The following is a 27,746-nucleotide window of genomic DNA, read 5'->3' on the forward strand; positions in this document are numbered from 1 at the left end:
AATCCATGTCAATCCCTATATAGTATATGTTACAAAGTTATTTTGTGTGTAAATCAAAATGTTGCTTTTGTGGAAACTTGAATAACCTACTTGTTCCACTTATTCTTTGTGTCCACAGGATCCTAATCAAGCACCCCAACCAGATACCTTACTACATGACCACCTTAAACGATGGAAGAATGTCAGACATAAGTAAGTTTTATATATTTAAACAATAATGTACGCCCTCCCAGCCCATAATGGACGAAAGCAAACTTTGAACGACATAATGGGCGAGGCGACAGCCGAGCCCATTATGGAGTGCAAAGTTTGCTTGAGTCCATTATGGACTGGGAGGACGTACATTATTGTTATTATTTTATAGTTTTGCCAATTCCAGTGAATTTGTAGACCGAGAAACGCAAAACAACGTATAATATACACAGCGCTGAACATCGTCTGCCATGTTCGGCCCGGAAGCTGAATACTAATCATAGCGACACACGTACGTACACGTACACACACACATACACTCCAATGAACTGCTGTGAACACAAATTTGTTTCATGAATGCGTTGTATTTTTAAACAGTGGAAATGACAATCATAAGTAACATCATGCATTTCGAAAAAATACCTAGGCGTATGAAGAAACAGACCAAATAAGCTTGTATTGTTATGCTCGTTCCGGGGCCACGATGCCCAATAACGGAGTACATTATCAGTAATAATGTACAGCGATGACGTCACAAAATTCACTGGAATTGGTAATGCTATAATATAATATTACATAATGTACTAGAGATTACTTGCACCATTGTGTATGCATACTAGCAATATTTGCACTACAGCTCCATTGTAGTGCAGTAGCAAAATGACATGTTTTGAACAAAGACGTAGTCCTTCTTCAGTGTCCACAGTAGATCTAACAGAATGATCCAAATGTAGTGAAATAAAATAAATGCTTAGTATATATGTATATATATATATCATCAATTCACCAACAGTTGTCCACATCTCTCTGTCTATAAAAGCATCTCTAAATCTGTATATTTAGGAGAGATTTCATTCTAACAGTGATTGCAGAGTTCTTTGATTTAACATTATATATTGTTTATTACAGATGGAAAGAAGCATCCCAAGCTAATCAAGCTCGCTATTCAGACAGTTATAACCTGCTGAAAAATATGTATGATAGGCAGTAATTGTGAGTGCCTTTAGTAGTTTAGTTTCATTTCATGGAAATTATGCATTGTACAGTTTTGTCATAGGTTTATTGAGTATTTTATGTTTTATCAACATACAACAAATCATGACATTTTTAGCTCCGCTGTCAGCGAAAGCTGAAAGCGTAGCTTTAGGTATAGGTGGGTATTGAGGTATAGAGAGTAGAGTGAATCATAGGTGTCCGTCAAACTTTTATATTTTTACTATCTACTCCGGAAGTGACAGTCGGAATTCTTCGATATTTGGTGTGCATGTTCCCTGGGGGGAGGCTATTCAGATTTGTTCATGCCAAGTTGATCTGTGCCATTTTCAATTTTTTATGATTTTTTTTCATAAAATGTCATTTTCATCAACTCCTTGAAAACCTCTTATTAGATTGCTTTGATATCTGGCGTGTTGATGCGCAGGGGGTAGCTTACTCATATTTGTTAATTTCAAGTCAGCACATCCTCATTTTTATTTTTTATGATTTTTTTTTTGTAATTTGAAAAAAAAATGAATATGTTAATGAGCATAATGACCGACGCCATATTGGAAATCAGTCGACGAGACTTTAAGTAAACTGCCACTTTTCAAAAGACACTATTGACGTCAAACAAGCAATGTAATATGTGCTATAGTCATAATTCTACGCATTGGGCTCCCAAATGACAAGCGTTTGTTCGAAACAGGGTTGTAAACTTCAAATCCAATTCTGCACCTTTCTACATAATCAGCCAGTCCGCAACATCCTCATTTGCATACTCTATCCTGATTCGACCAGAAGCTGAAGGTGACCTCATTTGACCGAGCGATTTTCCACAGCAAGTATCTTGAGTATCAACACAGGACGTTCTTGGTACTCACTAAAATCACACTTCAGACCCACTATAAAAGTGTGATGTTTTCAGATAACATGTAACTTGTGGTTAATTCTATATTGTCGTGCAATTTGGAATGACAGTGAACCAGAATTCAGACAACTTGCGTAAGGAAGGGCATGCCAGGCATGCGGTTGAAGTTATGGCCGACAGTTCACATGTAAAGTTAAACGACATGAACGTGTCTTGCCTTTCCAAAATGCAAATATTTGGCAAGTAAAAATAATTAAAATAATTACAACTTTAATTTGGCTTCAGACTTTGTATTATGTTTTGCGTATCTTTCCCCGTTTTACATGTAAATCCGAAAAGGTTCTCTCTCATCATGTCATCAGTGTCAGTGATCATACCGCGCGGGGCTGCTTTGAGTACGAGCGAAGTGAGGCATGTTGAGGTATTTTGTTGAGAATTATAAATATTGCGAAATGTCAAGTACAAGGTTTAAATACAATGGAATGATGAAAAAAATGGCAGAGTCTGCTGACAGGCGCCGGTCACAAGAAACACTGTGAATTAAAATATCAGACGATGTATGTATTAATCGCCGACAATCCACCCGTATGCACGAGGGACTAACCTGGAAGCAAGTCGTTGTCAGCCATACGTTACAGTGGTAACATCGTCCGAGAAATCGCTGCGTTCAGAGTGTCATTATTCACAGAATTGTTGTTTTCGAGTGAAAACCCGTCTTGAATTGTATAACTCTAACAAATGAAGACATGTCAAGTTATATTTTGAAAGTTGTATCGCTAGTTTGACACGATTTTCTCACGTACTATAGTACTATCGAGGCTTACTTGGAAGTAGTAGGACCTTACTCCAGTTCATCGGGAAGTTTAGCCAGTCCGATAATTCTTTCTGGTTTAGTTTACAACACTTTTGATCACGCAGATTTTTGTTGTTGTGATGAAAAGAAATAAAAAAAAAGATCATTTCAACCATTTCGTTGTGTTTTCTTTGTGAAAGGTAACCGAACATGAACGAGTGTTACCACTGTAACGTACGGCTGAGAATGACTCTCTTCCGGGTACTTGAGATTGTCGCCGTACGGAAACTAAGATGGCGATTAATACATTTCTTCCCTATATATATCTACCACAACTAGTACAAGTTGAATGTTGTTGACTTTGTAAATTTGTTAGAAAATTGAAATTCAAATTGCCTCAAAATTATTTTAGATCCCTAGTTTATTTCATTCATCATTAAAATTTTCCAGGGTTACAGCTGTAAGACACTGGAATTATTTATAGCCAACCTCAAAATCCTCTTTTTTTCTTTTTCTTGTGTGCATTTCCCAGTCATTTTTTTCTGAGATTTTGTGCAATTTTTCATAACAGTAGATTTTTGTCATAAAATGGTGACTATGGTATAAAAGTACAATACATTACCAACTTTTGTGTAAAATGTGTTTTATAGTGAGACATCATATGAAACCACTAACCACTTTATTGCATCGCTAAAACAAAACTGCATAGTGAAGAGCTGAAGACCTGAACCACTTCTACATGTCACCAAAATAAAAAATTAAATTAAAAAAAACCCAGCGGAGCTATTCTGACCGATAGGTCGCTTGTCCTTTAATACACTGTTTTCTGGTTCATAACACTGTTCTACAGTAGAATCACCACAAAGCATTTGGTATAGTCAGTATGCCCTCATAGTCCAAAAGGAGAGAATTTCAAGTGCTAGGAAGTATGGTGGCTTTGAGGTCACAGTGTATTGACTATATTTCATGTGAGTAACTTGTGCCTGTGTTCCTAAGCTTTTAGAAGAGTTTCTGACAAAAACTGATGTTGGATCATATTTTCTTTTCTCCACTATTGGCACTAGTATTCAGAAACATCAACAAAATCATGTGATGTACCTTACCAGCTTGTTTTGTTGCCAATTTTTATTCCATGAGTATTGACTTCTTTTTGGAGTTGTAGATATTTACCATGTAATCATGTTGTCAAGTCTGTTTTTATGAATTATAATAGTAAACATGTTTATTGTTGGCTTTAGAGAAATACTAAAAAATAATCATCAAATATTAAACCATTGTTTTTGTCAACAATTGTTATGGTATTACAGAGTTTAAAAAAAGAAGATAATGTTATCTTTATGATTGTAGGAGAAATAGCTTGTTATTTCCTCTGTTAGTGAATTCAAGACGTAATGATATATTTGATGTTGAAACTTTTTTATCAGTTGTTTCTGTATAAGTAAATTATTCTTACCATAGGCCATATTATGTACTAGGTGTATTCTCAGTAAAGTCACAATCAGTTGATAACTACTTGTACTACACTGCTATGACGTTGATGTGTGTGTCGTGTATTTGATGCAGGAAGATAAATTATTACATATGTACTAGAGGTTATTTACACTGGTCCATGCACATACTAGTGGTATTTATTTTCATTGCATACCTGCATGCAAACGATATGCAAATGAGGGCACGATTGTTGGTTCTACATGAAAGCATGTGATCATATAGTGTCATTATTACGGATATGTGTTGTTTCAGATAAACATATGTAATAATAACAGAACCCCATGCCACATGAATACCAGTGTGGGTAATCAGGGTATTTGCACCCATGCTTGCAGTGTTTTCTGCTATTTTCTCTACACTCGTGAAAGTACTACCGCAGAGAACACTGTAAGCACTTGTGCATTTACCCTAAGTATGCCACACTTGCACTCGCACACATGAACATTACCTTCAGTGAGAGACCAAGTTGTTTTGTATAAGTTTATTTATTGGAAAAAGTGAAACATTAATTATGGTTACAACACAAATACCAACACATACAAAACACCAAAACTGTGTCTTTAAACAATGAATAAACCAAGTGAAGGCTGAATTGAAGTCAAGGTGGCAGTTCCTGGTGTATTATGGTACAATACAAATCTAATTAAGAACAGATGCAGAGGTTAGTCTCTAACATGACAAAGTGGAAATCCTAACTGAATTACTATACAGGTGTGATGAAATACAGTTGAAAGGTGGGAAGATTAGTTTCTACTATATTGGCCTCTGTAGCAGGTTGGTTCTAACAAGTGTACTTTCAATGCAGCCATCTACAGAGGCTACCGATCTAGCTTTGGATGTGCAGCTTATGAGAGCATTTCCAAATGAAATCACCAAATGTGTTACTCTTCTAATAGAAGTAAGAATTCATGACATACTTTGAAGTGGTTAAATTGTATGGAATTCACATTGTCACAGTAACATGTGGTTTAAGTGTAACCAATACATTCTGTTTTCATTTCATGTCCACTGAATTTAGAAAATACATAGAAGTTTTACTTTACAGCATAAAGACGTTTTTATTCAATGGAAAAGCACATCGGTAGAACTATAGGAAATAAATTCTACTCAAATATGGAATATTTGATCATAGCATTATATTATGATGATTACGAAGTCAATGATAGAGGTTCTTCCCTAGGATTATTGCAATATAGGCCCCATTTATTATGAATTTTTTTTGCTCTGTCTTCTGAGTAGAAAACACAGAGAAATGAAATATGACATTACAGACAACTTAGTGGTGAAACAAGACATGCATACATTACTATTATCATGCATAAAATCATTTAGTAAAGTCATTATGAGCAAAAATTGAATGTCGAAGTGTCGAATATTGAAATAGAATGAGTAATAAAACTATGTTAAAATTCACCAATTGAAATATAGAATAATAAAAGCTATATTAAAATTTACCAAGTTTTACAAAGAACACAAAGTCACTATGAATACATATATTTGGGATACTTATGTAAAGCCCCAGTGGCTGTACCTACAAGATATTCCTACATATAAAAGTTCAACCAAAATTTAACTGGTCAAAAGTTCAAACCTTCAAATGTGTTTGACTAGTCAATAAGTCACCTATGTTGGTTGTATCTTTATGTACTATTGTCCATAATTGAACTTGACTTCCGGATGTTGGTATATGGCTTAATAGCAGGCAGGGTTTTGTCACTGCACAATACAGGAATACTCAAAAAGATATGCCAAGAAGTTACTCTTATTGTGGCTTTAAGAATTAACTGCGTTTTTCAAATCCTATCACTCAGATGTTACCAATGTTGCATTCATTCATTCATTCATTCATTCAACTGTACCAGTACACGTACTTTACTTACTTCAGTAAGACTCAAGATTTTGGTCCTTAACTCAGAATTGGCAAATATACTTTAAAATGTAAAATATGGTCTCAAATAATACACAGTGACACCACTACTAACATTTGACTCAGAACAAAAGATACATAAACTATTACATATAGAACATTAAAAAGTAGACATCAATTTTAAAAGATTTGTTAACATCTAAGTTTTACTCCAACACTTGCGAACATAACTTTGCAAAAATGTAGTCGTCAGTACAAAGAGTTTGAATGCAATAAAACCACTGAAACTTGTCAAGCAAGTGTTGTGAATGTACTGAAAATGATACCTGTATGTATACAAGTATCCTGTCCTTGTTTGATGACTAGTTGCCATGGTAATGGACCAATGGCCAGATCAATTTGAATTTGGCACTACAGGTCAGGTACAAGATGTTATTGCTACAGATTGTTCATGCATGTACATGCTTTATGATACATACTCTTTCACAATGTATACTGCTGTCATATTGCTGCAAAAATACTAGTAGTACCTTGTACCATAATATTCTCATAGATTTGGAATTCGTATTTCCCATGACCAAGTCTTACAGAACAAGGCCCAGTTACACAAAATAACTCTTTGCTGACACACAGCACAGATTCGTATAAAATTCAAAGTACCATTTTCCATCTGCAAAATGGCTATAAAGTTGTACTATATGATTGCCATGGCAACAATGATCTCTTAGATGAAAATCAAAAAATATTCCTTGGTTATGTATTACTAAAAGTAGTAGATTGCACATTTTATAAAAAAAATTTTACAAGACTAAAAAGTGATAAGACATGAAGATAGAATCTAGGTATATTTAATATAAAGAATTTCAGAGGTATTAATTTTAGATATGTGCTACTAGAATTGTTTGAGACATTGTAATACAATACTTAGATCGTTAGACAAAATTTACAACGTAAACTTAGGATGTTCATTTTCAAATTTTACCATCTCACACAGGACCAGACAAACCTTGCCTGAAACATTTGTCACAAACAACAATGAATCTTTCACTCTAAGACAAGCCTTGGTCTGCAAAAAATATTTTCACCAGACTTTTCTTATCTTCACAGATTAGTGCCATGAGAAAGGCTTGAACTTGTGGGATGAATATTATCCATTTTTAAGCCAATGAAATTCATAAATACATGTAGTGTCGTTATCTTATGGAGTCAGTCAATTTGAGATTGATAGATATAGATTTAGATTAATTTTTATTCCCCAACTAGAATGCAGACACAATTTTTCCCAACATGAGTAACTTTATGAATAAACCTCCAAGAAATTGTTTGACTCTGTGGACAGAAATTAACCTTGTCCAGACAAGAGCTGTGCAAGTATCATAGCTGTTGCAAATAACAGCTGATTTGCAGACAGGAAGATTAAACAAATTTTAATACTACACACTAGTATTAATGTGTGTCAAATGAAAGTTGGGGTTAGGCAAGAAGTTTGGCTATATTTTTGAAGAGCAGTAGGCCAACAATATGTCAACTTGTTCATCATAGAATATCAAACACTAGTCGGCAGTTAAGTGGCAGTTGGCAAAAGTTATAATTTCTCGTCTATACTTCACTGATTTTTTTAAAAAGTTAATAAATTACAAATACTACTACGATAAGTTTTAAGAAAGTTGATACTAACAAAACTACATATAAGTTATGCAAGATAAAGTGTATCTAAATACTTGAAGTTTGGCATTAAAAAACCTACTGAAATGGTGGCAGTTTTGTAGAGAATACACATTTCATTCAGTATGAAATAAGTAACACTATTACATAAAGTTTCATAAAAGCTGTTTTGTTTTCCTGAGAAGTGTACAGTTTCATACAACCTGTACAAAATTGGGTAATTTTAACCCTTTGACAATTTATAACAAGCTTTGACGTTTAATCATACAAACTGTTACGGGACACAGTTGAACAGTAATAAAATTTGATGAAAAAATTTGACTTTTTTTCATTTTTTTTATCAACATACAAAATTATTGAAAAAGTAGACATTTGGTGTTTACAAAACAATTTTGATAAAATATAGAATTTTCTGTATTAAAAAACATGATATTTCAACTGACCTCACCGGGTCATAACTGGGGAGGGTATAAAGTTATAATTTTTGGAGGAAAATCTTAGAACATCTATCTTTGCATAGATAATCAAAAAGGTTAAAATGGAAGAGCTTTAATGTTGACGGAAGCTCAAAGTAATATTCTTTAACATATTATTGCTGAAAATGTCATGAAAAATTGACTTGGATAGAAAATGCTTGATGGGATGAATCCCTTTCAGTTTTGTTTAGGATGGTCCCAGTGTGTTTGTTTGTTTATTTGACGTGAAATGTCAAACTCCAGGGACAAACTTGACAACATTATATGACCATACATATGTATTAGAAGGCATCTGAATTTTGGTAAAAAATTGAATAATATAAGGTAAAATGTTTTGTACACATATAATAACCTTTATTTACCAGTCTATCTTGTAGTTCAAGGAAGATGCATGAAGACAAAGTCTGCCATCATTAGACAGTCTCTCCGTAGGCAAAATATGTGACAATTTACAGACAGTCTCTCTGAAGGCAAAGTCTGCAACCACTAAGTTAACAGACAGTCTCCCTACAGGCAAAGTCTGCAACCACTAAGTTAACAGACAGTCTCCCTATAGGCAAAGTCTGCAACCACTAAGTTAACAGACAGTCTCTCTATAGGCAAAGTCTACAACCACTAAGTTAACACACAGTCTCCCCATAAGCAAAGTCTGCAGTCACTAAGTTAACAGACAGTCTCCCTATAGGCAAAGTCTGCAGTCACTAAGTTAACAGACAGTCTCCCTACAGGCAAAGTCTGCAACCACTAAGTTAACAGACAGTCTCCCTATAGGCAAAGTCCGCAACCACTAAGTTAACAGACAGTCTCCCTACAGGCAAAGTCTGCAACCACTAAGTTAACAGACAGTCTCCCCATAAGCAAAGTCTGCAGTCACTAAGTTAACACACAGTCTCCCCATAAGCAAAGTCTACAACCACTAAGTTAACAGACAGTCTCCCTATAGGCAAAGTCTGCAGCCACTAAGTTAACAGACAGTCTCTCTATAGGCAAAGTCTGCAACCACTAAATTAACAGACAGTCTCCCCATAAGCAAAGTCTGCAGTCACTAAGTTAACACACAGTCTACCTATGGGCAAAGTCTGCAGTCACTAAGTTCACAGACAGTCTCTCTATAGGCAAAGTCTACAACCACTAAGTTAACAGACAGTCTACCTACAGGCAAAGTCTGCAACCACTAAGTTAACACACAGTCTTCCTATAGGCAAAGTCTGCAACCACTAAGTTACATGTAACAGACAGTCTCCCTATAGGCAAAGTCTGCAACCACTAAGTTAACAGACAGTCTCTCTATAGGCAAAGTCTACAACCACTAAGTTAACAGACAGTCTCCCTATAGGCAAAGTCTGCAGCCACTAAGTTAACAGACAGTCTCCCCATAAGCAAAGTCTGCAGTCACTAAGTTAACACACAGTCTCCCCATAAGCAAAGTCTACAACCACTAAGTTAACAGACAGTCTCTCTATAGGCAAAGTCTACAACTACTAAGTTAACAGACAGTCTACCTACAGGCAAAGTCTACAACTACTAAGTTAACAGACAGTCTACCTATAGGCAAAGTCTGCAGCCACTAAGTTAACAGACAGTCTCTCTATAGGCAAAGTCTACAACCACTAAGTTAACAGACAGTCTCCCTACAGGCAAAGTCTGCAACTACTAAGTGAACACACAGTCTCCCTATAGGCAAAGTCTGCAGCCACTAAGTTAACAGACAGTCTCTCTATAGGCAAAGTCTACAACCACTAAGTTAACAGACAGTCTCCCTGTCAATGCCATATGTAACTTCTTCATTTCCTTCTTCTTCCTCCTCTTCTTCTTCTTCTTGATTTTCTGTGCAAGGTTCCATTCGACTCTTGGCTAATGCTTGCCTTGCTGCAAAGGCTTGCTGTAGGATATCACAGTGGACCAGCTGTTTATGTAAACAGTTGATGAAATTACGAACATCATGTTCTGAAAATAAAATAATCAGACATGACAAATTTCAATACTAGTAATAGTTTAATGCATTGTGAAAAGGAAAACCTCAACAAACATGGTTTATGCAATGTGTAGTACCACAGTTGTGGGTCAATAGACTTTTAGATACATCAACAATACATCACAAAGTGGTATGCTTGATAACTAGGACCTGCTACATATAGCATTTGTCTGAATTTATAATAGACAGGTGAAAGTACATGTATTTATTTTGACGAGGTGAGCTGAGCTAAAATATAATAGGTTACTAAAATATCTTATTCTATAAAATGACATCACTTTTAATAACAGAACTTGTCTTTTTTTAACATACCTGGATCTATATCCCTGTCATCAGAGTGACAAATGTCAATGGTGTCCATCACAATTTTTCCCAGTGAGCGACGGGACATTTTCTGAAATAATGAGATATGAAAACTTAAATGTCTAGCTTCATAACTACGTCAATCAATTTATGGAATATGTAACAACAGCTAATATAGCAAAACTCAAACATTACAGTCTTTAATTTTCAACATTCACATAGCACAAAATGGCCACAGCTGTAATAATTGCATTTATTTTCAGATCATGCTCATATATGGGCATATAAACATGTACAACACAAACAAAAACAAAAGTAAACAGAAGACACCAATATAAACATTTTGTGACTGAAATTAAACATGGCTTCAGTTTTGTTGTGTAAAATATCTGTTGTTGCATGTTGTGGTAACGCCTTTTGTGGAACTCTCTGGATTCATCTATTCGCAATGCACCTTCTCTGTCTTCTTTCAATGTACAAGTTAAAACGCACCTCTTTTGAAAAGCATATTTCTCCAGCATGGCTCAATGAAAGTATTTTGTTCATGGTTGACACAATGTTTTTATAGTTTATTTTTTTATTCTCCAATTATTTAATGCATATTTTTATCATGTGAAGCGCATTGAGATTTTTATGCGATTATGTAATGCGCTATATAAGAAATAAATATTATTATTATTATTATTTATTATTATTTTTGCTTTCAAAAAATGTGTACGGACATTGAATATGTCGTTATGTCATCCATTCTACATCACCTAGCTGTGATAGCTTACTGATAATTCTATGAATGTGACTGAAACTTGGAAAAAATAATAAGGTAAAATTGGCACTCACCAACATCCTAAGTTCTCTGAGTAGAGCTATAATTTCTGCCAAGGTTTCTTCTATCAATGACAACCTGACTCTTTCTGTTTCCAGTGTCTGTAGTTCATACTGTAAAGTTTCACAGTCTTGTATTCTCATTTGGATTTCTTGACACATATCAGCTTTATTCTGGAAGTTAGAGGTTTAGTAATCACTTGAGTTATGATGGTCCATGGCAACAAATCATTGATAAACATGTAAGTTGGAGGGGGTAACAAAAAATCAGTTCTGCATAAATTGATAAATCACCCTCTTCACTTTAAATTATGAGTACACATTGCTATGTGTGATGTTATGAACTTGTGTGTCATGTAGATTGTCAGCTTATTGTAAGATCTTATTTTAGACATCCTTCAACAACAGATTTGTGTTGGGTGCTATGTCTTCAAACACCAGAAGACTTGTTACAGTAGATTTCTAGGACAGCATGGATTCCAGGTCTTATTTTAGACACCAATTTGTGGTGGGTGCTATGCCTTCAAACACAGAAGACTTGTTACAGTAGATCTCTAGGACAGCATGGATTCCAGTTTACAACAACGTGTATGAAACTTAACTGTCTGTAATTTTTTAATACGCTTAGCTCTTCAAGGAAAATCACAAGCATTTTCACATCTGAATTGTCACTAAATCTTATTTCAAGGACTGATGTACAATGACTTGTGCTAAACTCTATACTGTATACTTGGTAAGAAAACATTGTGTCTTTACTATCTGTATATACTTGACAGCAAGGCAAGTCAGATAATCCTTAAACTCATTTAGTAATTATTGTTGTAAACCACCACCCACTTAACGTAAGTTGTAAAGACAGAAAAGTTACTGACAAGGTTGAATGTGTAATCTGATTTACTTTTAAGCTGATTTACCTCCTCCATCTCTTCTTCAATTGCTTGTCTTGCCTCCTCAGACTTCTGTAACTCTTTCTTTAATCTATCGTTTTGAAGTTTGAGTTTTTCAATGGTCACATCAACATCTGTGGTCTGAAAACTGCCGTCCTTCTGTTCCTGCCACTGGTGTTCTTCATCTGATGCTACACAATTATCAGTAAACAGAAAGTTGTTTTGTTTTGTTTTAGTTTTGGGTTTTTAAAATAATTTTTGTGCTGGGAATGCTTCCAGCAATTTTTTTTCTGTTATGCAGACATACAAAACACACACACACACACACACACACATGCTACAGAGATCCATTCTGGTAGTAAACAGAAAGTTTACAAATTACACTTTTGTCAAGGGAGATCGCTTGTTCTAAAATATAAAACATTCTTATTAAAGGGGCACAAGCTGAGATATCTTTTGGGGATTTAATTTTTGCTGTAGATAAAATGATATATGTTGTATTGTAACTGATGGCTAGTTAACTATGATTTGTTATTAGAAGAACTCAAACCTGATATATTGTATTAACAAATTACAGAAACAATTTGATGACACATCTTTATTCATCCAAATAAATTTCGAAGGTATGCATCAATATTAATATAGTTTTATTATAGTTCAGTGGAATTATTTTCACTTGTGTCCAAAAGCTTATAAACCCAGCTTGTGCCATATTTGGCAGTTATTTACTCATTTTATGAAGCAAGGTTTTTAATCCCTCATGTTGATAATTTTTTTTATCCAAAGATTAATTCATTTATTAATATAATAATAGTTTGTAAAGTCAGCCTTGTGTATACTAACTACTGTACATAATTTGTAAAATGGAATTATTTTTGACATGCCCATACAACAACCATATACATGTAGTTATTGTTAATTACTTCAAATTATGAAAACTTTTAAAAACTTTTAAACTTTTACTTTTGTTTAAAAGTTTCTTTTGAGATTTCTTTGTAAAAATCTGTACATTGTCTTTCCTAACTATATATAATAACATGAAAAAAGATTATGTGTGGATTGGAATGAGGTGAGAGTACTGTCAGCGATATGAGAAAACTTGCAAGATTCATTGTAAAATTTGCAAGTATTGGTAATCTACTATAGAGCATATCGCCAAAGTGAGAAAGGCTACGACTTACCTGCTCGACCTTCGACTGCACGGAAGAACTCATCACCTAGTGAACAGAAATAACCAAACTGCATAAGATCAACTTGAAGGGTTGCCATAGTTAAAACAGTTACTGCCATTGGCCATGATTCAAGTGCGTTGAAAATCACAATTCCTAGCCTTTATATGTAGTAGTGTGAGTGGTGAAAGTGGATGTATAACCTGGGTATTAAAGTTTTAGTAATCTCTTGATATTTGCCTAGCAGTTGAAACTTCTGACTTGATGTATACATCTGTTACAGAACCATGTCAAAGTTATGATCAACATTTGGTAGAAAAACACAGTTGTCTAGCAGACTTAAGGCCTTTTTAATTGTTATTATTTTTTACTTTAGTTTTAGATAAAACATAGCAAAAAGGGCACGAATGACGGTCGACAGTCTAACCAAACCAGTTCAGCTGTATAACATTGTACCTATGTCAACTTTCATTAAATCATAGACATTGGAAAGGCTTGACCTCCAACATCTATAATTAAATTAAAGTGCTCATGTTGTATTTTGCATGGCAACATTTAGAAGCTGACTCTGACAATTACAGCTAAGTAACACTTTCCACATGAACTGGATAGTTCTTTGGAGTCATAAGTGATCAGAAAAGATATGTCAGCCATGGTCAGCAAACGAAGGGTGAATTAAGATGAAGGGTGTGGGAAAACTAAAAGCTACATTCCTTTATTAGTTTAAATTACTGAGCGGAATGCATTCTCTGCCCTACTTCACATACCCTATTTGTTACATGTGTACATTAAAGAAAAGACAAGAAAAGACTTAAAAGTGTGTTTCTTTCACACAAGGTATTTAATCTAAATGAAATGACCCACTTTTACAACCCTCCAGCATAGAAATTATACAAAGTAAAGTTTAGTTAATCCATGCAATCTCATGTAATGAAACCCTATAAAATCTAATTCTTGTGTCTTCTTTTTGTTTTCATACTACTGGTAATAGCCTCAACAATATGGACCTCTTTAAACGAGATCTTGTCTCTTTCATTTAACGTGTAAGCCTTCAAAGTCACAAGTCTAATAGTCTGGATGCCAACGTGATTTCTAACTAAACCACGTCTGGTCAAAGTCCCTCAATCAGCACAAAAAGTTGTTCATCCAATCAGTGAACCCCAACTGATATAGTGATATAGTTTATAAGTAACATCCTGAGCTGACAAATATATCACATTTGGACATTACATAACTGCCCCAATGAACACTAACTTTATGAGGGACTGTGTTATTGGTTAGAATTGTGTGATTCATTAACAAAGACATGATGTTGATGACTGTGTGGGTGGGTGGCCGTGGATGAATTTTAAATTGCATCTCAGGCATCTCAGGACTTCTAGAGTAACGACTTTGACTATACTGTGAGTGGAGGTGCAAAATTGTAACGATACTGTATAGGAACTAGACTACAAGTACAGTACTAGATGTTTAACATAGAGACAGCATAATTAATTCTTTTTAAAGGCAGGGATTCAATCCCAGGTTCTCATATTAGTGTTATCTTATCAGTGTAACTGTAAGGATTAACGACCATTCTTTTGTTCAAGACCATCTTCTTCTTTAGCTTTACCAGACAACTATATTTCACACCTACATTTTAATTCTAATCAATCCAAACCTGGGCCTTAAACAGATTTCTTTTTCATAATCATGTTTTATTAGTAGTATGAAAAGATTTTTAAAATAATGCAGTTTACAGCTTACTCACACTTTGAGTCTGAAAATAATGATGGCTGGAAATAAAAAATACTGTAATACTTATGATTTGTGTGGTTAATGTACATGAATTATATATCTACATGTGTAGTTGGTATTTGTATAAGTTGATAGTAAATGTTTGCTTACTTGTAGTGCTGCCTTCTGATTGGTTGTCACCACCAGATGTATCTGAATCACCAGCAGGTGAAGTGCGTTCTGATTGGTCCGATTCTTCCTCACCATTACACTTACTTTGTTGCTTGGTATTTGTGCATCCATCGTGATCACAGGAATCAGTCAAACTAAAAATGAAATGAAAGTCAAATATTATGAAATATGTCAATTACATGTATTTTCTATGGAACAAACTAGAGGTTAAAGAACATGATATTTTGTAACATATGAGTCCTTCCTCTTTTTAATTGTGAGTCAAATCAAAAGAATATTTTTTTCACTTTAATTGGTGTTCTGTCATATTTAATGTAATATATTTTTCTGTACCATTGTTAGCACGGCATTTTGAATATCCCTATGAGGACCACATTGGAAATAAGTGTTTTAAGAATACTTTTAAATTTATGTGTTTATCCTCTGTGATTTTTTATACCTTGTATTTTAATACGTACTTGTATAAATTTTGACCTAATAAATTCAATTCAATTTAATGAAGTATGGCAGTAGTCTATACATCAAAATTAAATTGAAAAAATTGTTACTTTTTTTCGTGCCCAATGAGAATGTAAACAGTTGAAGGATTAATATGTTCAATTTTTCCATTAAAAATGATTAATTCTGTGACATTAATGTCATTCAAATGAGTAAAAAAGTGTTATTTCCATGACAACTTTAGACTCTACATTACACAATGTGAATACATGTTATACAGAATAGACTCTACTAGTAATTGGTATGATTTATTGTGTAATATCTAAACCTAAAGATGATGGTATTAACTGAGAATTAATTCTACTCACCAATGATTTATTAGTCTGTAAAGTCATTGTATCTGATTACATACATGAATGCATTAAATGACAGTGATGAAGACAATCTAATTGCTATGATTAATGTCTACAACTAAGGCAACTCAAATATGCCATTGGCTAAGTCATTTTAAAATGACAAATGAGGCAACCTTGGCCGGCATTCTGGTATTTTTACAAGTAATTTTGACTGCAATTTATCCTCTCTTTTCACTATAGGTCATTTGAAATGATGAAAAAATTAGAGGGTAACTCATATATTTCCAGGTAAATTTTAACCTTTCTTTTCACTATGGGACATGAGAAGTGATGGAAAATTTGAAAATTTAACTGGTATATTTCTGGGTAAATTTTACCCCTCCATTTCACTATGGATCGTTTTAAATGATGGAAAAATTAGAGAGTAACTGATAGTACTACAGGTCAGTCACTAAAAAAAGGAAAATTAGACGGTAACTGGTATACCTCTGATATTAAGCTTACATATTAAAAGAATTTTTATCTTCTCTTTTGTAAAATGTGAAGTATGTTTTACTAGCATTCTGAAGACACAGTTTTCCAATATTTCTGGTAATGGGCTAAACATTTCCTGCAAAGCTACTCCAAGCTTCAAGTGAGGCTTGTAACACTGTGAGTATTGTTTCTGCAAGGCATGATACATTAATGCACACCCATTAAAAGTGACATGTGCGCTTTAATAAAATGACTTCCTTCATGGAACGCATTCATTTTCCATTGCTCAGACTCTCATTTAGTACAATGCTTATGGTTCAATCAGCCTGTCATATAAATCTCACATTTTTATGCACAGGAAAGTATCCAAATACTGTGCCATAAACACGTATTTGGGGTCATTTCACAATATTAAGTTACTTCTCTGAAAATGTAGCAGTCACACGTATGTATACTTGATATATACCACTTTATATTGATTATACAAGAAATTAGATGTTTTTAATGAGTTAATGGAATCTGAGTTGATCTATCAAATTACTAAGAGCAGGGACAGAGAGGAGTGTATTATTACATAAAAGTTAATACACAAAGTAAATATTGATATTCCAAATGTGAGCCTTTTACATGTAAGTACAGATGGTGATTAGACACGAACACACTACCCACACCAGTACTATCAGTGATTCATGAATGTCGTTGAATGACTTCTCAAGAGTATTACTGAAAGGGAGATATATCATATTCTGATTTATTCATCATCATCATTGTTTGAGTACAATATCTGCTACTCAACCAGAAATGCTGCCATTTGTAACATATACTTCACTTTCTAACTAAATGCTCAGAAGAGAGCTGTCGGTAAAAGCTAATATATATTGTGTAATTTCATGATGTAGAAATGGTGAATATTAAAAAGATATACCAACCAAATAACAGAACTAATCATGTTTTCTTCAATCAAATTCTTCACAGTCAAAAATTGTACCTATGTTTAGATTTAGTGATAATTATAGTATTATTGAATTTAATAAAGATAGACCGTCTTAATCAAACAAAGGAATAATCGTAATTGAATCAGTCAATAAGTGTTTAGCCTGGACATTTTGATATTTTGGTGTGGATAAGTCAATGTATCAGACCACTACACATCTTTATTTGGGCAAAGAGTTGTTCATCACACACTTCTAGTGTCCATGTTCTCAGTAAGCTTCCAAGAAAGGATGAACATTGCAACCACCAACATTGTAAACCACTGGCCTCTTTATGGCACCATCCAAAACATACCTGCCAAGAGCAGAAATATGTATTCTGGCTCACGAGAATGTTTCATAGCTTAAGCTGAAATATGTGCTCTGGCCTGCAAGAATTTATTTTTGTAAAAAAAAATGTTATGTTACTGTTATTTTAAACCTGATATGAACGTGCTAAATGAATGCGTCAAGTAGCTGAAATGCTTTACTTCTCCATTACATGTTGTACTTTCAAATGTGAACACTAACATGCAAGGCTAATTTCAGTGTATGTTGACGCAACCATAGCCAGCCGACACATCTGTCGAAACACTATCATTCAAGGATTCTTCAAACTTCTCTGTAGCCACCAGCTTGAGCATAAAAGTTTAATCATGTCACAGTGTGCTGACAAACAATCAAATACCTTTAACCCTGGAATACAGCAGGAAAGTTTACAGTGACCATGGCAACAGAAACAAACCTATACAGAGAAGATGATTACCAATATTATCTGTAAACCATAGTGTCCTAGAGGGGTGTTGATAATTGGTGATTAGGAAGTACCCCTGCTGATGTAACTCACATAATGGAAGTGTAAGGTTACTATTTGATAGTAGATATTCATCTTGCATCTACAAGCTGTATAGTCAAGGGATGTGATGGATGGATGACATAGTATCTTATCAGTTGGCTAGGGAATATTGGTGTCATCCACACTTTCCACTTAGCTGGTTCAGCACACAAATCAAACAAATAAAGGAGAAGTAATTGTAACAATGCAAACAGTGAAGTGTGTTCAGAATGTTGATGGTAACCACAGGGTAAAGTGATCTGGACTATGTTGATGGTAACCATAGGGTAAACTGATCTGGACTATGTTGATGGTAACCACAGGATAAAGTTATCTGGACTATGTTGAGTCTTTGAACTGTTACACTAACTAGACAGGGTGCTGTGGAAATGTTGACAACCACCAGACTATATGTACATACTTCAAGTTGTCAAGTAGAATGTTGGCCTAAATGTAGATGCTAACGACTACCAGACCATCATGAACTAGAATTTGACCTACATATTACAACCCAGTATGACAAATACCAGACCATAAGTACATACTTGAACTAAATGTAAACCGGAGTATGTCTTGCTGTCAATCTGACAACTACCTGACTGCATTTACTTGCATATGGTATCTCAAACTTAGAATTCAATTCGTTTTAAATTTTTCATATTTTTACCACAAAAGCTGAATTAGACATGTCATGTCAAAAGAGATATTGTACAAATAGAAGCTGAGAGAGAATTAAAGCAAACAAAAAAATCACTCAAACATTGGAAATATCTATTGAGCTGACAGTTTCAGATTAATAATATGTAATTTGATCCTGATAAGATGTATTCATCCCGGAAATTACTTTCATTCATATTGCAATAGTTATAATACAATGAATGTTGTTATGTTAGAAATGCATGAATTGTTCCAGGAAAGTGAAAATTTCGTTTACATCATACCAATTCCATTGAGAATACAGTTAAGGGAATCGCTGCCTCACAAGAGACATACACTAATCCCATACTTCTACTATCAAATGTCTTTCATTTTCAAGGTATTAACTTTACACTTTAGTGCTTCAAATCTTCCTGGCTTAACATCACTGATGTAGGTATACAATTATTCTACACTCCTAGCAAAGACAGAGCCACCTCTTACTGTAAAAGTGTCTTGAGTTTGTAAATCTTAGTCTGCGTTCAACACAACAAGAAAGGGTCATCCAGGACACCACAGAATGGTCCGTAATTTGTTTAAAGGCAGTCATCAAATTTGTGTTTTATGTTTTATAGCCTTCTGTTTCAGATGTTTAGTCTTAAAATAGAAATGTTGAAATGTTAACCATATCCATCTGGTATTTTTTATGCCTCTACCAATTACAAGAGTCAACTTTTCCTTCTCTGTACATTCCAGTACTAATCCATGGAATATTGATACATTGGAAGTGATAATGCAAAACTATTTCAACATGTTGAAAATTCTTGAAGGAGAGAGGTCACAGTAGTGCTGTATAATTCAACTTCCAGACTAGAATATTGTATTTTGTAGTCTTCATGCATGCATGCTTATAAACTAATTTGCATAATTTATAATTTTATAGGAATGAGTTTTGAACAAATATTGAGAAAACTCAAATTCATCAAAAATTTCAGATCTACAGTATCCATGACAACACTTTTCATATTTTTATACAAAGAAAAGACAAACTACTAATATCACCCTTTTTTTTATTTCTTTGTTGGTTGGAAATCATGGTCTTGTTAGTTTTATTACAAATGAAAAATTGATTTTATGTACACTATCATGTATATATTCTATATTTCACCCTAGCAGAAACATTTACATGCAACAAAATCCAACACCAATTAGTGTACATGAATTTTAATGATTAATCTGTGACTAAACCTTTTGCCCCCAAATGTATGGATGGAAGGCTTGCTTCTGAAAATGTTCATTCTCATGGTCTCTACATTGTCAAAGACACAAACAGTTGAATTTTCATTAAATTTAAGTTTTGTATTCTAATATTTATCATTTTGGTCAGGAAAAGTGACTGAAAATTGTTATCACTGTTTGCAGATGGAGTAAGTTGGGACTCGATTCTGACAAGGTCCGTCTGGTGTTTCAGGACAATGTCAGAATTGAGTCCTGTATACTGAATGCAAGCAGAACTTCACTGTATTCCATCATCTATGTTTTGAGTGATGTCCAACAAGAAAACAGTTATTCCATGCCACGTCACCAAATTTTGATAAACGCACATACTTTACTCTAAACCAGGTTCCCCTGGCATATATCAAAGCATACTTTTTTCAATACCAGGTTCCCCTGCCAAACATCAATTCACGTGCCCACCCAAGTCTTTGATCTGTGTAGATAGCCATCTTGACCCTTCAATCATTCAGAACCAGTGACTGCATTCAATCACTCACTCAGCCATCAACAGCCTCCACAACCTCCACAACCTATACCTGTAGAATTCCCATGGAAACCTTCCATCACTCCTCTCTTGACTTTTCCATGACTTTTCTTTCAAATGTAGATTTGATTATTACGACCTAAACACATGTACTTGTCAGTGACCTTGTTGACTGCTCATGAAACATTCAAAGGAAAAAATGTTATAAAAAAAAGACCTCAGAGATGTTCATTGATACTGAAGAATGATGTACACAAAGACCATGGCCATTGACAGCTTGCTATTACTTCTATAACCTGTCTGTCCATCAAAATGAACACACTTTCTCTGTTTTGTGGTTGATGTTGGCAACATTTTGCCAGGAGCAGTTCTCGTATATGTTTAGGTTGTCAGCCTATGTCATCCTAAATTGAAGACAGCAAGAAGTGTTGTGAAGTTACATAAAATGCAAAGTTTGAATTTCCGGCAAGGTCAGTCACCTATCTATGGTCAGTCTCTCTGTTATGCCGACAATGTTTACAACATAGTCATTGATGCAGACTTAAGTGAAATGGACCAGAGCTGACAATAAAAGTGGAGTGATCCCAACACCAAAGCCTGTAAACAAACTCTGTCATCTACCCCCAGGGTGTACAGACTTGAGTCCATCCAACAGACTGTATCATATGGCTTCCTGACTTTTGTGAAAGTTCTACATAAAAAAAGATTACAGCTGACAAAGTACCTTCAAAGTTATGAGTTGGTGAATAGCATTCTACTGGTCCAATGTTACTATGTGGACTGATTGACCTTATATGATTTATACTTTATACTGCACAGCATTACTGGTTAATATGTTAAAACTCCTCAACTCAAACCTAAACACTTCAACATTGCTCAGATGCCATTGTTGACTCTGTAGAGAAACAACTGATCAAGACACTAACTTCTTACAGCAAAGAAATTCAGACAATCCTAATGATTGTCTGATGTGATGACATTACTGAAATACACCAGTAATATTCTTGATGTCATATTTACAGACGGTCGTTTATAAAATATATTCCTGGAGAGTTCTCATGTTATCCTGCCATCCATCACACTATGTTAATCATTTACCTGATCTAGGTTAGGTTTATAGCATTCTTCAATTCATCATACTTATGGATGTTTACAAGTGGTCATTCACAAACCAGACAGACTCTAGGACAGATCTTATCTATATTTGACATCTGACACTAAAACTACTTCATTCTTTTAACAAGATTTTCTGTTTGATACCAGATTTACAAGTAAAATTGAAAAAAGAACACAAACAAAACACAAACCACCTGTTAGCTTTTAAGCAAGAATGTCACATACTTGAAAGATTGCTGTGTGTCTGTAAAGTGGTTTTCTCTGTCTTCTATTTGTGTTAATACCCCTCTTCTGACTGTTGCTAACATTGAAAAGTATTCTGAATATTTTAAGGTTCTTTTAAACTGAATTAGACTTACTACAAAAGATAAGATAATTACTACCAAGTATTAAACACGCCATTCAACACTTCAAACTATTGGCTTTTTAATACTCTACTTTTCTCCATGATAATCCAAGGGACTATTGCAATTGATGGTCCTACATATATAAAGAGAAGCTGTTTTTCATTCTCCTTACTATTTATGTATGTAATTTCTTTTGAATGTGGGATGTCAACAGTTTAATATAGTAGTACTTTCAACCTTTGTCTGGATGCCAGTGTACATCGTAACGATACAATATAGGAACTAGACTATTTCAACCTGGAACCACTATAGTGGTCTCAGCTACAATGTAAATTTTATGCTGAGACTGAAAAAAGTGGTGTGTGTGTTTTAGGATTTAGCCTCCATTGTCTGGTGACTTTTGCTACTGTCTGGTTGACGTTTCCACTGCATTTGAACTGGTTTGAAACTAAATGAAATCTTGTAAATCAGATCAAAGTATATAGTACTGTAATCAGCCATCCAAAAAGTTAAAGACGCTATTCAAGACGAAAATAGGATTTCGTCCAGCTATATATAGCTGAATGCACAACTTATAATCTTGCCAAACTAGTTCATGGTTCTCATCTACTTGAATAGTTGCCTTTTAGTTTTCGTGACGTATTTAGCGTACTGTCAATTGTTCATTGTATAGGGGTTTACAATTGTAATATATTGGTACAACAGATCACAAAACTGCTCGGAGAGTCACAATTTTGGGAATAAAATAGAAGGTTATAACACGTATTACATTTACATGTAAATATTATTTTAGTCGCCTTTTTACATACATACTTAGTAAGTAAGATACAGTATGTTGTGCCCTTCTATCACAACAGCCTACACTCAACTACATGTAAGACTTGTTGAGCTGAACAACACGGCGTATCTTACAGTTTATATAATTGTAACTCATTACCAACTCCTTCATTGCAGTCAATTAATTGTGATATAAATTAGACAAAATGAGATAAGACTTACCTGCACGTAACTAAATGCTGTTGTATAGCTAACAACTTGCTTTCTTGCTCAGCAGCAAGTCGTGATTGTTCCTCCAATTCCCGTACTTTAGCTAAACTTTCACACACTGTTTTCCTGGCCTTGCCTAGTTCTTGGTACATTACTCTCTGGTTGCCCATCAATACATTATTACAATATTCCAGTTCCAGCAATTCTTTCCTCGATCGCAACAAGTCCATTTCCAATTGCTGAGTGAATATCATAGCTTCTTCTAATTGAGAATCCCTTGATTCACGTAGATGGTTCAGTTCATGGATCAGTGCATCAAAACTACGAGACGGAGCAATCGGACTTCGTGTGTGGAATTTCGATTTCTTTACGTCACAGTTTTTGTGTTTCAGGTGGTTTTTTCGCAAGGCAACTTGCATAACCAACGATCTAGCATCACTACTTTGTAAAGCCAGTCGCATATCTTCAATAACTTCTCGTAAACTTTCATTTTCTTCTTTTCTGTTTGCCAATTCTCGTCTCAATCGTTTAGTGTCTCTCAGTTGTACGTCGCTTTCACCGTTTGCCTGTAGAACTTTCAGTTCGTCGTCTTTCTTCTGTTGAACGTCAGTTTGTTCTACGTGTCCTTCAAGTTTGCGGTGATGTTTCTGACCAATGTCTGTGATTTCCGATTCGTTCTTTCCCTGTTTATGCAACAATGATTTATATATTTCGGTGATGGGTTTACTACTGAAGCACTCGACACACATAGTATGTATTGTCAGACCCGTACGTGGATGCCTAACACGCACCTCTCTGTCGATTTGTTCTGCGTCGTGTGAACATTCTGGGATCGGAGTGTAGTTGGTATCACTTTGGGAGGCAAAATATTCTCCCAATCTCAAATGGAAAGTTTTGAAATCAACTTGGTCTGGCAGATCTTTCAATAAAATATTGTCACTCTCTGTACGCTTATCAATATCATGGTTTACAAGGCCCAATATTTCACATAAAATTTTAAAATCTTGGGCAGGTAGCTTGCCATTGGCACTCGAGTCCAGGTGATGGTAAATTTCTTGCAGGTACTGATCGAGTCCCGCAGCAAGAACAACTATTTCGTTCTCAACTCCACGGTCAAGTCCATAGTGGTATGCCAAACAACTCACGATCCACTGTGCTCTACGAGCTGGGAAAATATACGATTCAGACCTCTGCATGTTTTTATGTGGTATTGTGGTCCTGGATAGTTGTCTGCTGCTAACGGTGTTCAGCATACATACCAAAGTATAGAAATCAGCTAGATACACTCAATACGTTGGTCTGTCCCACTCTACGATGACAGTCGCATCTATTTCGACGAAGCGTAGAAGCGTTTAGTTTGCAAAAGTGAAGGAAATACTCGAAGATTGTCGAAGAAATGCAACCCCCTCAAGGAATGGTGCAATGAAGATATATGGTGCAGAGGACGACCTGTAAAGCATACTACAGAAAACCAGCAGGCCTGTGAAGAGAGTCGAAATGTGGAGTGAGCTGAAAGCGTGTGATGTGTTGAATGAATGAGTAGTGGGCGGAGTCAATGGTATTTATCAACGGAATTAGTCATTATAGGTCAACAAACATTTACCACTGTCGATGGTAACGTTTCTACATGTAAAATATCGTAATTACTTGGTACTGTTGTAATTGCTACACGATAGCACAATGTGTAAATTACTATAGAACAAAATAGAAACAAGTATTGCACCCGATTAAAACTTTTATATGTAAACAATAAGGTTAGGCCGAACTTTCTGCGTTTCAATCGTTGTCTGTTGTCTGTATGTCTCTGTACTAGTATACTATAGCTCATACATACATACATACATACATACATACATACATACATACATACATACATACATACATACATACATACATACATACATACATACACACACACACACACACATACACATACATACATACATACATACATACATACATACATACACATACATACATACATACATACATACATACATACATACATACATACATACATACATACATACATACATTTACATCATCATAAAATAACACAGACATATGCCTTACTGTAATACGATTTTAACTGTCACTTACATGTAATTACAATTTACGATTACAACGATACAGCATTTTTTCGTGTTTGTTTCCAATCGTGTCCTGTTCTCTGTTTGTTCCAGGTCATGCACTAAGTTCTTAACAATGTAATGAAAGAGAAGGATATACGGTGATACCCATAGATGAGATTTCCATTTGTTTTACCATCAACTCCCCAAATGGTTAGGGAACCTTCAGTATTTACCACGGGGGTCACATTTTACAAACCTGTCCTTGGGAGAGGATCATATTTTGCATTAGAATGTTTGGGGAGGGTCACATTTTACAACCCGTAGCTTTGTGACCAAATTGAAGATTCAATTATTGTAAATTGTTTTTGTATGTTTTGAGATGTAAAAGTGAGATTAGCACTCAACATTTATTTTTACAAGTACTTTACATGCCAAAATACAAAAATAAAAATATATGCATTGTAAGAAAATTGTTTTATAAAAACATTTTGTTAAGTGTACCATCTCACCTTATCACTCACACTGTCTGTGAATGTTGTTGTTAAAATATGATGGTGATGGTGATATCGATGATGATGATGATCTAGTTTTGAATGTCATAGAGAACACGGACAGTGATACATGTACTGACTCAAGTAGTACCAGAGAGTCAGATGAGAGTGACACTGATAATGGCAATACTGAAGGTGAAGGTGAAGGTGATGATGATGATAATGATATCAGGGAACTTTTACAAGTGACCAGATCAGACAGAGTATGCACAGCATGGAAAGCACGTTTTAGACAATAACTAGATTGTGTATGATTATACGTGAAATGTAACTAGCCAGTTTTTTACTGTTTGTCACTTTATATGTACAAATATTGCTTTCTAATACAGAGTCAAAATGATTTAATTTGTATGTATACATATAATGGGAATATTGATTAGCGTTCAGTATATGCAATTGTCATGGGGAGGGTCATATTTTACCAAATGGGGCAAAGGGGAGGGTCACTTTTTACAAATGGAGAATGGGGGAGGGTCATGTTTTATTTAACAGACCATGTGTGATTTTCTCCGCCCCCCTGTAAATACTGAAGGCTCCCTTAGACATATTATATCATATGATACACCTATGAAACATACTAAAAGAATGTGAAATTGTGTCATTATGGCCTGACTTTGTGGCAAAGGCGAAATACAATCACGTAATTTATCCGACTGAAGTCAACTTTTAATAGCCTGAAACGATATAAGATTTCAAAATGACGTTGGCTCGTTACCAACTTGAGTGTTATTGACCTAGTTACACGTGGACAACATACAAAGGATAATTTCATCGCCTGGGAAAATTTGAAGTCCTCTGAGATAGAACCACGCTCCTTTCGCCTCAATAAAATGTAAAGAAGAACGGCCTTGAATAAACACTAATTTCAGGGGATACTCCTGATGATCATTGGTGGCAATGAATTACGATGCTGTCAAGACTCAACCATATTAGGAGTCCCACGACCAGCTCTTGGTATACTTTCGTTGGTGTGTGTCATCCCATATAAAGCCGTGTAACGAGTGATACCGATCGCATTGAGCGTCCCACGTTATTACAAATTGCTGAAAGACTGGAAAAGTTGTATCATATATCAATACATCTATGCCTGTCTCTCTAATATTTTGAGATACTAGTATACGGGGATATATTTTGCATAGCGGATCCCAAGGACACAAACGCATTTACTATTGCTTCACAGCAGAAAACACTTGAATATTTTCGCGGGGGGGGGGGGGGAGTCAAAACAAAATTCACGATATTTTCTCTGAGTTTTTAACAGTATTGCCACTACAACAGTGCTAACTTCGACATTCACTTTTTCTGGTGATTGTTTGATATATTGAAGAATGACAGATTTGTGTGACTGAGTGGGAGTACGAAGAGTTGTAATAGTGAGGTGTGATGGCGCTGTTCCGTTGTTACACGTATAATTACAGCCAGTGCATTACAACTCTTAGCTCCCTGTGGATCGTAAGATATCACTCAATAAAATATTTAATATCATTATAGCCAATTGACTGTCTCTTGGGCTTCAATTTCTATCAGCGTTATGGAATTGATGAAGAGTACATCTGTGCTGTAGTTTTATTCTTTAGTTCCTGTTTTTTTTTCTAAATTTCTTTCATTTTTTTCATCCTGGTTAATACATTAATCTTTTTTGTTTGCTTCAATTTTCATTTGGTTCATGAAGTCCAATAAAACTGTTAACGCAATAAAGTGTGAATGGAGTGCAAAATACAAACACTGCAGTCGCCGTACTAGCACGTGCACCGCTTTTGTAAAAAAAAAAATTGGCCTCTGAAAAGTGGCATTGTGATTAACTCTC

At 34.9% G+C, this 27,746-nt stretch overlaps 2 protein-coding genes across 4 annotated transcripts in view; one reads left to right on the forward strand and one right to left on the reverse strand.

Moving 5' to 3' along the window:
- LOC144440031 (protein lin-37 homolog) overlaps positions 1 to 25,629 on the forward strand; it is a 29,252-nt gene extending 3,623 nt beyond the window's left edge. Inside the window, exons 7-9 of one of the 3 annotated variants that reach the window (XM_078129277.1) lie at positions 119 to 192; positions 1,102 to 1,185; positions 25,500 to 25,629. In XM_078129277.1, the coding sequence (XP_077985403.1) occupies positions 119 to 192; positions 1,102 to 1,183 (156 nt within the window). In that variant the 3' untranslated portion in view covers positions 1,184 to 1,185; positions 25,500 to 25,629. Of the gene's footprint in view, positions 1 to 118; positions 193 to 1,101; positions 1,428 to 15,379; positions 15,462 to 25,499 lie in introns of those variants that run through there. The other 2 variants (XM_078129269.1, XM_078129262.1) reach the window with 2 other exon arrangements.
- LOC144437773 (EF-hand and coiled-coil domain-containing protein 1-like) lies at positions 10,075 to 24,512 on the reverse strand. The gene is made up of 7 exons (XM_078126832.1): positions 23,329 to 24,512; positions 15,374 to 15,528; positions 13,499 to 13,534; positions 12,345 to 12,508; positions 11,446 to 11,604; positions 10,618 to 10,699; positions 10,075 to 10,277 (listed from the first exon to the last, which is right to left on the reverse strand). The coding sequence occupies exons 1-7, from the start codon at positions 24,510 to 24,512 to the stop codon at positions 10,075 to 10,077; spliced, it is 1,983 nt and encodes a 660-aa protein (XP_077982958.1).
- Positions 25,630 to 27,746: the final 2,117 nt, after the last annotated feature.

The sequence above is a fragment of the Glandiceps talaboti genome, chromosome 1 (genome assembly GCF_964340395.1).
Source record: "Glandiceps talaboti chromosome 1, keGlaTala1.1, whole genome shotgun sequence".
Lineage (NCBI taxonomy): Eukaryota > Metazoa > Hemichordata > Enteropneusta > Spengelidae > Glandiceps > Glandiceps talaboti.